The following is a 12,441-nucleotide window of genomic DNA, read 5'->3' as shown; positions in this document are numbered from 1 at the left end:
AATGGACAGAGGGCCTGAGTAGATATTTTTCCACAGATAGACAGATGGCCAACAGATATACAAAAAAATACTCAACATCACTATTCATCAGGTAAATGTAAATCAAAACCACAATGAGATATCACTTCACAACAGGCAGAATTGCTAGTATTAAAAAGGCAAGAAATAAGTGCTGGCAAGGATATGGAGAAAAAAAATTCTCATGCAGTGTTGGTGGAATGTAAATCAGTGCAACCACTATAGGAAAGGTTTGGAGGTTCCTCAAAAAATTGAAAATAGAAATACCATATGATACAGTAATTCCACCACTGGGCACTTACCCAAAGAAAATGAAAACCCAAATTCAAAAAGATACACACCTTTACATTTACTGCAGGATTATTTCTAATAGCCAAGATATGGAAGCAACTCTAGGGTCCACAGATAGATGAATGGATAAACATGTATACATACATATGTGTATGTGTGTGTATATACATATAGAAATATACATAATGTGGAATACTCATATATTGGAACATTACTCGGCCACAAAAAGAATGAAATCTTGCCATTTGAGACAACATGGATGGACTTAGAGGGTATGATGTAAAGTGAAAGAAATCAAACAGAGAAATACAAATACTAAATGATTTCACTTATATGTAGAATCTAAAACACAAAAGAAATAAACAAACAACAGACCCTTAAATACAGAGAACAAACTTGTGGTTGTCAGGAGGGAAGTGGATAGGAGAGTGGGTGGGAGGATGGGCAAAATAAGTATAGGGGATTAAGAGGTACAAACTTTCAGTAATAAAATAAATAAGTGATGGAGATGAAAAGTACAGTATAGGGAATATAATCAATAATATTTTAGTAACTTTGCATGGTGACTACACTTATTGTGGTGAGCACTGAGTAATGAATAGAAATGTTAAATCACTGAAACAATTGTACACCTGAAATTAACATAGCATTGCAAGTCAACTATACTTCAAAAACAAATATCAAAAGTATTATGTACACTGTATATAACATTTAGGCCATTTCTACAATTTGTCATAGAAGTGAACAGAAATTTCTTTAATCTTCACAAGTTGAAGTGTCTTAATTCTTTCCCCATTTAGCAAAACCAAGGAACACAGTTGTTTATGTTCTTTCAACAAGCTTAAAATAGCACACAAGAGAATTATTACAGCAGGGGAAGAGAAAAGGCACATTCTAAATAAAAAAAGATGGTTTGCGGGTGCCTGGGTGGCTCAATTGGTCAAGTGTCCAACTTCTGATTTCGGCTCAGGTCATGATCTTATGGTTCTTGAGTTTGAACCCCAATCAGGCTCTGCACTGACAGCACAAAGCCTGCTTGGCATTCTCCCTCTCTCTCTCTGTCTCTCTCTCTCTCAGCCCCTCTCCCACACACTAGTGCGTGCTCTCTCAAAATAAATAAACATTAAACAATAAATAAATAAATAAATAAATAAATAATGCTTTTATAAATTAATGTTATGGGAAATTTACCCCCAAATCCTATGATTAAAAAATAATAAATAAAAATAGTAACAGGCCTAAGACTCAAATTCAAAAGGCCCCCTTTTCAGAGGTCTTCATGAATAAGACTCTTCTTCATATACATAATTTGAAAATGCCACATGTTAGAAAAGAAGTTATAGAATATATGTATAAGAAAAAAGAACAGGGTTGTCTAGATCCAACTGTTAAAGCATCAGATGATACCCATGGACCTTTACATTAGAAAAACACACAAATCTACAAAGTTTAGTATTTGGGGGGCAAAGTGCTTCTGCTTTATACAATATTTACTGCTACTGTCTTGACAGGTTAGATACAGACGTGTATATAAACAGCTTTGTTTAAGGCTACGGCTGACAGTTGTAGGAAGAGAAGAAATTGTCTGCAACTTATGGGAACAAAAAAGATGAAACCCAATGTTGGAGGAGATTTTCCAATTTGAGCTGGCTCAAGATCAATTGGTTCTTTTCTCCAGAGCTTCTTATGAACCTAACACCATAAGCAGTTATAAAGAAGTCCTGGTCCTAGAAAAGAGGAGTGTTAAAAAGAGGGAACAAAAGCATACACAGGAACCAAGTCTTTTTTTAAAGAGAAACTTTCATTAAACTGCTTATATCTGTTTTTCTCACCTGAACAGAACAGCCAGATGATCCTATTAATTTATGAGGTAGGCCATGTTTCTCCTTAGTTCAACAGGTCTCCAATGGCTTTCACCTCATTCAGAATATAAGTCAAAGTCTATACAATGATCTGTAAGATCTTAGGTCATCTGGCATCCCTCTCTCTGATTTCATACTGCATGCTATTCCCCCTTATTTACTCTGCTATAGTGACACTGCTTCCTGCTGTTCTTGCAACATGCCAGGCATACATCTGACTTACAACTGCCTGAAATGCTCTTCTACCAGACAGACATATGACTTTTCTTCACTTTCTTAGACCTTTACTTAAATGTCTCTTTATGATGCCTTCCCAGGCTACTTTATATAAAATTACATAATTCTAACTTCAACTCATAGACTCTTTCCCCACTTTATTTTTCTTTTAATACTTACCACTATTCAATATACTCTATATGTTGATTTTTCTCACTACCCCATAGGGTTGTGAGCTTCACAAAGGCAGGTTTTTGGTTTTTGTTTTCTAAACAAATCTACCTACCTACCTACCTACCAGTCGTCCTAATGCACTGCTATATCCCTTATCTAGAATAGTGCCTGGAAGTGAAGTATGAATGAATGAATGTAGGGATTTATTCAAAATCGCAAAGTGAATAAGCAACAGAGTTGGCAATGAACAGACAAGAACTATTTTAATGTTAAAAGTCTACAGCCTTTGCAGTATCTCCGAAGCACCATGGGGCAAAGGAAATAGGCAGATGACTCAAGTTACTATAGAAGATGTCTTGAAAGACCAAATTAAAACCATTACTGCCTGTAAGTTTTTCCAGTGTCATTGGAAATACACACGTGTCTATACACACACACGCACACACACATACACATATTTTAAAGACCTAATAACAAAATATAAAACATCCAGTTTTTAAGAAACAAAAAAAATCCATTAAAAATTTTAAGTTCAAGCTCCATTAGCCCCTCTCCTCTTTTTTTCTTCAAGTATGAAAATATTTCTTGAGTTATAAAAAAAAAAAAAAAAGGATTCATTCTTACCCTTACTTTTTTTTTTTTTAATTTTTTTTTTTTAACGTTTTATTTATTTTTGAGACAGAGGGAGACAGAGCATGAACGGGGGAGGGGCAGAGAGAGAGGGAGACACAGAATCAGAAGCAGGCTCCAGGCTCTGAGCCATCAGCCCAGAGCCCGACGCGGGGCTCGAACTCACGGACCGCGAGATCGTGACCTGAGCCGAAGTCGGACGCCCAACCGACTGAGCCACCCAGGCGCCCCACTTACCCTTACTTTTTAGATTGATGCTATCTGGGTTTACTTAACAGTGATTTAAAAAAATCAAGGAACAATAAAATTCCATGACAGAACAATGATGATAAAGATATTTATACTATATTACATATAGAACACTAAACTAAAAACATTTTAAAAACTGAGAAAAAATAATGCATGTTTCTTCTTTTTTTTAAATGTTTATTTATCTGAGAGAGAGATTTATAGCATAAGCAGGGGAGGAGCAGAGAAAGAGGGAGAAGGAGAATCCCAAGCAGGCTCCACAGTCAGCCCAGAGCTGGACATGGGGCTCAAACTCACGAGCTGTAAGATCATGACCTGAGCTGAAATCAAGAGTCGGATGCTTAACCAAATGAGCCACCCAGATGCCCCATCTTCTTTCTTTCTACCCTCATGAATTTGATCTTAATTTGCAACTCTTTTGCAGGTTTTTGGTACTTTTATTCAATTTTTTTGGTGAAATTTATTTTATTAAAAATTAATCAAATGATCCAGTCAATACTGACTCATGTGGTATGGCCACCTTATACAAAATTATATGGAAGAACATTAAGAAAAAGTGACATGTGTATGCAGAAGTAATTTTAATTGTACAGATTACCTGTTCAAGAGGAACATGATTCACCAGGCCACTGACAACTGTTCTTGGGGCTGTTTCTCCAACATCTATTTCTTCTACATATAAAGAATCTGCATCAGGATGTTTTCTGGCAGTAATGATACAACCAACTCGAAGATCCAGACGAGAAACATCTATTGGCTTAGAGTCAGCACTTCCTGCTATTGATTGTTTTTTCTCCTTTTTCTCTAAAAAATATTTTTGAATGGTTAAACATCAGAAGTAAAACAAAAATAAACTATGAAAAACTCATTAGCTTCAATACTGATGAGCTTCAAAAGAAAAAGAGTGTTTGGGGCGCCTGGGTGGCGCAGTCGGTTAAGCGTCCGACTTCAGCCAGGTCACGATCTCGCGGTCCGTGAGTTCGAGCCCCGCGTCAGGCTCTGGGCTGATGGCTCGGAGCCTGGAGCCTGTTTCCGATTCTGTGTCTCCCTGTCTCTCTGCCCCTCCCCCGTTCATGCTCTGTCTCTCTCTGTCCCAAAAATAAATAAAAAACGTTGGGAAAAAAAAAAAAAAAAAAAAACAAAACAAAAAAAAAAAAAAAAAAGAAAAAGAGTGTTTATCTCCTACCTTCACTTAAATAGTAACACAGGAAAGAATTATTCGAGTCATAATTTCCCAAACCCTAATTTAGCTATTTCTCTCTTAAATAACTGCCTAAATCTCTAAAGACGTAGAATAGAAGCTGGTAAACCATGTTCATTTATTTACATAATGTCTATGGATGCCTTTGCAGTATAGCACAGTTGAGTAGTTATGATGACTTTTTGGTCTGCAAAGCTTAAGATATTAAATGGACTTTTATTGAGAAAATTTGCCTTTCCCTGAAACAGATTTGGAGAAAATCCTTTAAAATTTTTACTGTGACTCTTTAGAAAGTGAAAAATCCTTTATTTAGGAAGAACATCACAATTAGTAGCCAGCTAAGGGAATGAACTATATAATCAAGTATAATTTCACTGATAAAATGTTTCTCTCTTTAAACACACCAATAACTATACAATGAATTTCACCATTTCTTGTATTTCTCTGAACACTTAGGGTTTTAGGTTTATCTGAGCGACTATGGAGAAGATAACATTTTATTCTAATGTTTTAAAAATACTCCTCTTATTTATGTTGAAAATCTAACTCTTATTAGCATTTTGATTACTTTGATCACTGAATCAAAATGTGACCTATGAAGAATTCATATTCCTTAAGTTTACATTTAGCTTCTCTGGCAGAAAAAAAAAGTAAAACAAAATAAAAACTTATTCACCTGCAACCTACAGGGTAGAGATAAATAGTTGTGACTTAGAAGCACTCCTTCTTGATTACACCTTTGTTTAATCTTTGAACAAATATTTACTGAGATCCAAGGCACTGAAAATCTCTTTTAAGGAAGACAGATATATATAATGAATATGTGACAAACATTACATACACAAAGATATAATACAGAAATGCAGAGATAAATAATTCTGCCTAAAGTGGGAAAGAATGATTTTGTGTAAGGACATTCACAATTTATACAAAGAGAGCTTACAAAAGAAGAGGTAATTCAAAATAATGAACAATGTTTAATCTTACTAGCAAAAGCTAGTAAAAATCCAAGTGATATAGAATATACAACAAAATTACTAGGAAACAATACACCAAAAATCTTAAAGTAGTTACCTTTGAGTGATAATCTATATATTTAATATAATGCAGTATAACAGTATATCTACATATCTACATTTTTAACTTCAATCTACTCCCTAGGCATTTGCAATACTTTTATCAGGAATCCATAGTCCAGAGGTGACTGCAAACGTCAAAATCTATACCAAGAGCTTAGTCATCATAAAAGATTTTGGACATGTTTCGTTAAAAGATGAGCGATGCTCACATGTGGCAGGCTACAAAGACTGTATTGTAACCATAACCTCTGCATGAGCAGAAATGGATTCTGGCAATTCTAGCAGCCAAGCACCAATGGAACACCCCACTATCCCAGCACTGCCCAATATGGTAGCTGCCAACCACACATAGCTATTTACATTTAAATTTAAAATAATAAAAAAACTCTGTTCCTTAGTCACACCAGACACATTTAAAATGTTCAACAGCCATGACTGGTTATTAGCTACTGTGTTGGATTATGAAGCTATACAGTATCTCCATCACTACAGACAGTACCACTGGACACAGGCATTCTAAACATAGAGTTCCATTTGGTCTTGTGTACTTCTTCCTCCCACAAAGGAAGACTCTTGTCTCATTTGACTAGAAGATTAACTAATCCTGCAGTCACAAAAATACAACGTATCTTATTTTGGGTATGAACTTCATCATACTTAGAACAGGCTGATTGCTTTGTGCCTACATCTGAATGAATTTTATAAAGTGAAAGAAATAGTTTGAGTTGCTTTCACTATAACCATACCACCCAGTGGTGAAGTTATGTAGAAGATGTACAGCTCCTATCTACTTCTAAGAAAGGTTACTGATGTTTACCAAAAGGAACTGGCAAGTGTTAGATGCTAAATTGGCTTAGGTTAGTTCACAAATTCCTCAGCCATATTTTCCAAAAATTCTTAAGTGGTTATAAGTGTTATGAGAGGTATGAATGATGAATTATAAAAGCACTTTTTTTAGACATACCTAGAAAAATGAAATCTATAAAGAGTAAAGGAGACGAGGTCAAAAAAGAGTCACATTTATGAGAATAGCTTCAAGCAATAAGGTTAAGGATAAATTAGAAAAGACTAAAAAGCTAACTTTCTACCTGTGACTTCTCTGAAACTGAAATATACACTAAAATTTAGTCACATCAAACCACATATGGACCTGTACACTTAATCTCTACTTTCTATGTTTAGTTATGTTAAAACATACTCTACCTCAAATAACACACTCCTACCCTGTCAACCTGGTCAATCTTCACATATTCCTTTAGAGCTCAGTTTCTATATTCCAATATCATACTGTTCCTAATTTTGTTCTAGTTCATAAAGGTTTCAACTTTCTTTTGACACCACTATTAATATCGAAAATGTTGACATCTGATAAACCAGTCAAGAGCCAAGTAACCTTGAAGTTTAACAATACCTTTCATTTCAATTTTCTCTTTCATCTTTTCTTCTGCTCTTCCTCCTGTTATCTGTTCTTTGGCACCAGAAGATACAGTTGTTATTGGTATAGACTGTATCACTTTTTCGGAAACCGTGGAATTAGCTTGCAGTGGAGTACCAGATGGGAATGGTATTTGTTTCACTGATACAGAAAATGAAATAAAGTCATTATGAACTCTTTTTAAAAGAAAATTTCACTGTATATGATTATCAAATCTCTACTCTCTGAGACTGTAAAAAGGCTGCCAAAAAATTAATAATATTTTAAACATGATAAAAGTTAAAAGATCCTCATTTAATCACTAATGACTCAACTGAGACAATTGCACACAATAATAATGACTAATATTTATCATGGATTATGTCCTAGACACTTTTCAAAATGCTTTATATAAATTAACTCTTGTATTTCTAATACCCTAAAAGCAGTAAGTTTTCTGTTGTTGTTTTTTAGAGAAAAAGAACAGAAACAAGGGAAAGGGGGAGAGAGAAAGAGACAGAGACAAAGAATCTTATGCAAGTTCTATGCTCAGTGCAGAGCCCAAAATGGAGCTCAATCCCATGACCCTGGAATCATGACCTGAGCCGAAATCAAGAGTTAAGACACCCAAGCGACTGAGCCACCGAGGCACCTCTCAAAGCAGTAACTTCTATTCACATCCCCATTTACAGATTATCAACATGAGCAATACAGAAGTTAAAAACTTGGCCCATCACACACAGAATGAGTAGGAAAATAAATTTATACTGAGGCAGTCTGTCTCCAGAGACTAGCCTCTCATGGTTTGGCAAGATGACATGTTTTTCACTCAGGTTTTCTTTCATACTGAACAATTAACTAGGAAAGTGTTTTAATAATAGTCATTTCTTTATCAGCATTAATGGAGATGCAAGTCCATAATTCTATTTCAAAAAACTTCTTAAGGAAGAAAATTCCTTCAGCAATGTTAAAAACACTCTCATGGCCTAGTGAATATGGAAAAACAAAATCTTGTGAGGGATTTTGATGTGGGTTAGATTCTGGCCAATATTCAGACCACTTTTCTGAGGTATTTTTAAGTTCCCTGGAGGCTATTGCTTCATTAAGTAATGTGACACTCCTTATTTTATGTTCCACCATTTGACAGAATACAATAATTTAAGCTGTTGATATGCTTTAGCATTTCATTAACAAGATTAGAGTTTAAAAAGTTCCAGGGCAAACTTTTGGAACTGGGAAAATGGAAAGCAGTTTTACACTGCTAATATTTTAACTGTTTATTTAATTCTGTACCTGTATTCCAAATCTCTTTGTTGTGGAAAAGATCACATTTTTCATTAACAAACAATATTCTCTTCAGTTGATAGTTTTAAGCACACATTATTGATTTTTCCTTACTTTTGTTTAGCTCACAAAGGGTAGAACCCATACTACGGAATTCAAAATAAACCACTCACTGACAGAATAACATGATAGGAAGTAGTAAGAGAGACTTTCACTATACTTGGGCCTACTTAACTCACTTAGGAAAGATTTTCTATAGTATAATCAAATGCGTCTCTCTGTGTGGTACTTTAATATTGTAACAGAGCTATTATTATTGTTGTTGTTCTATAATATAAATTTGTCTAGACACCTTTAAAATAATTCAGTAAAATTTAAATTTTTATTTATAACATAATTGAAATGATAATTATCTGCTGAGTTGAATAACCTAAAAATTATATGATTTCAGGAGTGCCTGGGTAGCTCGGTTGGTTAAGCGACAGACTCGATTTTGGCTCAGGTCAAGATCTCACGATTGTGAGATTGAGCCCTGCATCAGACTCTGAACTGAGCGTGGAGCCTGCTTGGGATTCTCTCTCTGCCCCTCCCCTCCTTGCCAACACGCATGCACTCTCTCTCTTTCTCCCTCAAAATAAATAAACATTTATAAAAACTTTATGATTTCAAGCAAATTACTTTATAGCTGTCAGCTTTAATTTCCTCATGTATAAAACAAGGACATTTGTGTACACAATTTTAAGGATAAAATATATAATATACATGAAGCACTTGGCACACCTGCCTGGCATATAGTAAAACTTAATAAATGTCAGCTAAATATTACTACGGCTTATTTTCAATAACTAATAGGGAACAGTGATGATCTAGTTGAAGCATATAGCACAGAGATTAAAAGCATAGTTTTTTTTTTTTTTTTTCAAAAATAAACATAAAAAAATTTTTTTTAAAAAAGGGGCCCCTGGGTGGCTCAGTCAGCTAAGCGTCTGACTTCAGCTCAGGTCATGATCTCGCGGTCTGTGAGTTCGAGCCCCACGTTGGGCTCTGTGCTGATAGCTCAGAGCCTGGAGCCTGCTTCGGATTCTGTGTCTGCCTCTCTTTCTGCCCCTCCTCTGCTCACACTCTGTCTCTCCCTCTCTCTCAAAAATAAATAAACATAAAAAAATTTTTTTAACCAAAGTTTCTTTTTTTTAATTCAAGTATAATTAACATACAGTGTGCTACATTACTTTCACATGTACAGTATGATTTCCCTGATGAGGGTAAGAATATACAATGGAAAAAAGACAGTCTCTTCAACAAATGGTGTTAGGAAAACTGAACAGCTATATGCAAAAGAATGAAACTGGAGCACTTTCTTACAGAATACACAAAAATAAACTCAAAATGGATTAAAGACCTAAATGTGAGATCTGAAAGTTCCTAGAAAAAAGATAGGCAATAATTTCTCTTGACTTCAGCCACAGCAACATTTTCTAAACATTTTCTAAACTGAAGCAAGAGAAACAAAAACAAAACTAAACTACTAAGACTACACCAGAATAAAGCCTTTTGCACAGTGAAACCATCCACAAAACAAAAAGGCAATTAACTGAATGAGGGAAGACACTTGCGAATGATATATCTGATCAGGGGTTAATATCCAAATTATATGAAGAACAACTATAATTCAATACCAAAAATAATTATAATAATAATAATTCAACACCAATAATAATAATCCACTTAATAATAGGCATAGTACCTGAAGAGACATTTTTCCAAAGACATACAGATGCCAACAAACATATGAAAAAGATGCTCAACGTCACTAAAAGCATAGGTTTTTGAAACCCAGCTCTGCCACTTTTTGCATGAGCTCAAACAAGATCATTTGCCTTTCCTAAATCTCCACTTTCTCTTTTGTAAGGGGAACAATTGCATAAGGGCTACTGTGGGGATAAAATGAGAAATCTAGCATAATACCTAACTTAATAAACAATGATATAATTACTATTATAAATCAAAACAACTTATTATTTCAATATTTAATCACCTCCGTTTTGAATTTCTGCCTGAATTAGCTCTTGTTTCAATTCTTCAATTTCTTTCTTTAATTTAGCATTTTCAACTCGAAGTTTCTTCTCTTCTCTCAAAGTTGCCTGCAAAACTAGGATCAAGAAAATCCAGTAAAGAGATAGCCATGTTTTCTAAAAGGTTTCTTATGAATACTATTTGAAAAGAGCACAGCAGTATAAACACAACTAAGATAATACCAGTAAACAAATATTTGTCTATTCCTTTATATCAGTTTAGAATTTATTAAACTACAAAAACGGTAAAAAATCTGCGAAATAATAATAGAACAGAAAAGTTTTGTTTATGGGGCGCCTGGGTGGCTGTCAGTTGAACATCCAACTTTGGCTGATGTCATGATCTCACAGTTCATGAGTTCAAACCCCACATCCAGCTCTGTGCTGACAGCTCAGAGCCTGGAGCCTGCTTCAGAATCTGTGTCTCCCTCTTTCTCTGATACCCCCTACCCTGCTTATGCTCACTCTCTCACTCTCAAAAACTGAATAAAAATTTAAAAATAAATTTTTTTAAGTTTTGTTTATGAATCGTTTTTCTAGCTTCCATAATGATGCTAATGACAAATCAATAATACATAAACTATCAAAATGAGACAAATATTAAGATACATTATTATTTCTTTAAGCTGGAGATCTAATGATAGCAAACCATAAAAAAACTATTCTCACTTCTTTCTTTTTAATCATTACCTTGTAAAAGTACAATCTGTTATTCTTTTTTTCCTAATTTCTCAAGAGGTTGAGCTGGCCTGCCAAACATTTAGTGAGTGAAATAGCTTCAAAGATTTGCTCAACATATAATACGTGCATTAAAGGTGAGCAACAGGATATACAAAAGAATAAAAACAAAACAAAACAAACAAACAAAAAACAATGATTCTCAGTGGGGTCAGGACTGCTCCCGAGGTAGGATTCTTAAAATCTGTGGGAGTATTTTGGGGCATTTATTGGGCAGAAGTCAGGGACGCCAAATGTCCCGAAACATGCTAGATACACTCATAAAATGAAGAGCTGTTTCATATTCTGCAGAATTTTCCACTGACCGATTGTACATCTGTGTAGGTGAAAATCCTGTTAATCATTTGAGCCTAGATCCTATGTTTTATATATAAACACAAAATATTATTAAACATTTTCATCACACCCTGAATTTTTTATAAACCAAGTATCATATAAATCAAGAATAAACTATTCTTTGCTTTGTTCACAGCCTTACCCGAAGAATTATTCATCATTCTGAGTAAATCAAAAACATAACTGAAAGCTGCTTCTGCTATCGGAGTTGCTAACATAAAGGCAGACTAAATAAACACTCATATCAATTAGCATTATGTCTGTTGCATTCTTGGTGATTCTATGTATGTGAATCATACAGCATATGACTTTCTCATATGTCTGGTAATACCATCCACCTAAGAATTTACTTACTAAAATACGTATTTTTATTATTACTACTATTTATAAATTACTTTCTTTTTTAATTTTCATGTGTATTATATACATGATTAATGTATGGTTTGAAATTATGTGTATAGGTAGGTTATTTTATCTAAAAAATATTTTATTTACAAAACATTAAGAGATTTTACAAAATATTTATTGCAAAACAGGAACAATGGGACTGGGAAGCATCAGGATAGGCTACCAAAAAGTAATAATGATAAAGGTGAAGAATAAACACGCACTAAGGGTAGAAAGGTTCCTTTTTCTTTTAATTAGCAAAATTAAAATGTTAGTCAAGTTGCTAACAGGCACCCATATGAGAAAAAATTCACAGAAGAGATTAGAGATCACCTCTAATCTCCTTATCTTACTAATGGAAAGAAATATTAAAAACTTTAAGAAAAATAACAAGAAAAATCCTTTAAGAATTTTAAGAAAAATAAGAAAGTTTATAAAACATTATAAAAAAGACATAATTAAAGCAGTATTTTAAAATAAAGAAAAAATA

At 34.2% G+C, this 12,441-nt stretch overlaps 1 protein-coding gene across 2 annotated transcripts in view; it reads right to left on the bottom strand.

Annotated features, from left to right (window-relative positions):
• AIMP1 (aminoacyl tRNA synthetase complex interacting multifunctional protein 1) overlaps window positions 1-12,441 on the bottom strand; it is a 39,504-nt gene that overhangs the window by 16,050 nt on the left and 11,013 nt on the right. For both annotated transcript variants that reach the window (XM_060654491.3, XM_060654490.3), the window contains exons 3-5: window positions 10,454-10,567; window positions 7,132-7,296; window positions 4,039-4,244 (exon numbers count right to left, since the gene is read on the bottom strand). In XM_060654491.3, coding sequence (XP_060510474.3) covers window positions 4,039-4,244; window positions 7,132-7,296; window positions 10,454-10,567 — 485 coding nt within the window. The remainder of the gene's footprint in view (window positions 1-4,038; window positions 4,245-7,131; window positions 7,297-10,453; window positions 10,568-12,441) is intronic.

This window comes from Panthera onca, chromosome B1 (genome assembly GCF_046562875.1).
Source record: "Panthera onca isolate mPanOnc1 chromosome B1, mPanOnc1 haplotype 2, whole genome shotgun sequence".
In the NCBI taxonomy this organism is placed as follows: Eukaryota; Metazoa; Chordata; class Mammalia; order Carnivora; family Felidae; genus Panthera; species Panthera onca.
The sequence above is the reverse complement of the archived record's forward strand: the minus strand, read 5'-3'. Positions and strand labels throughout refer to the sequence as shown.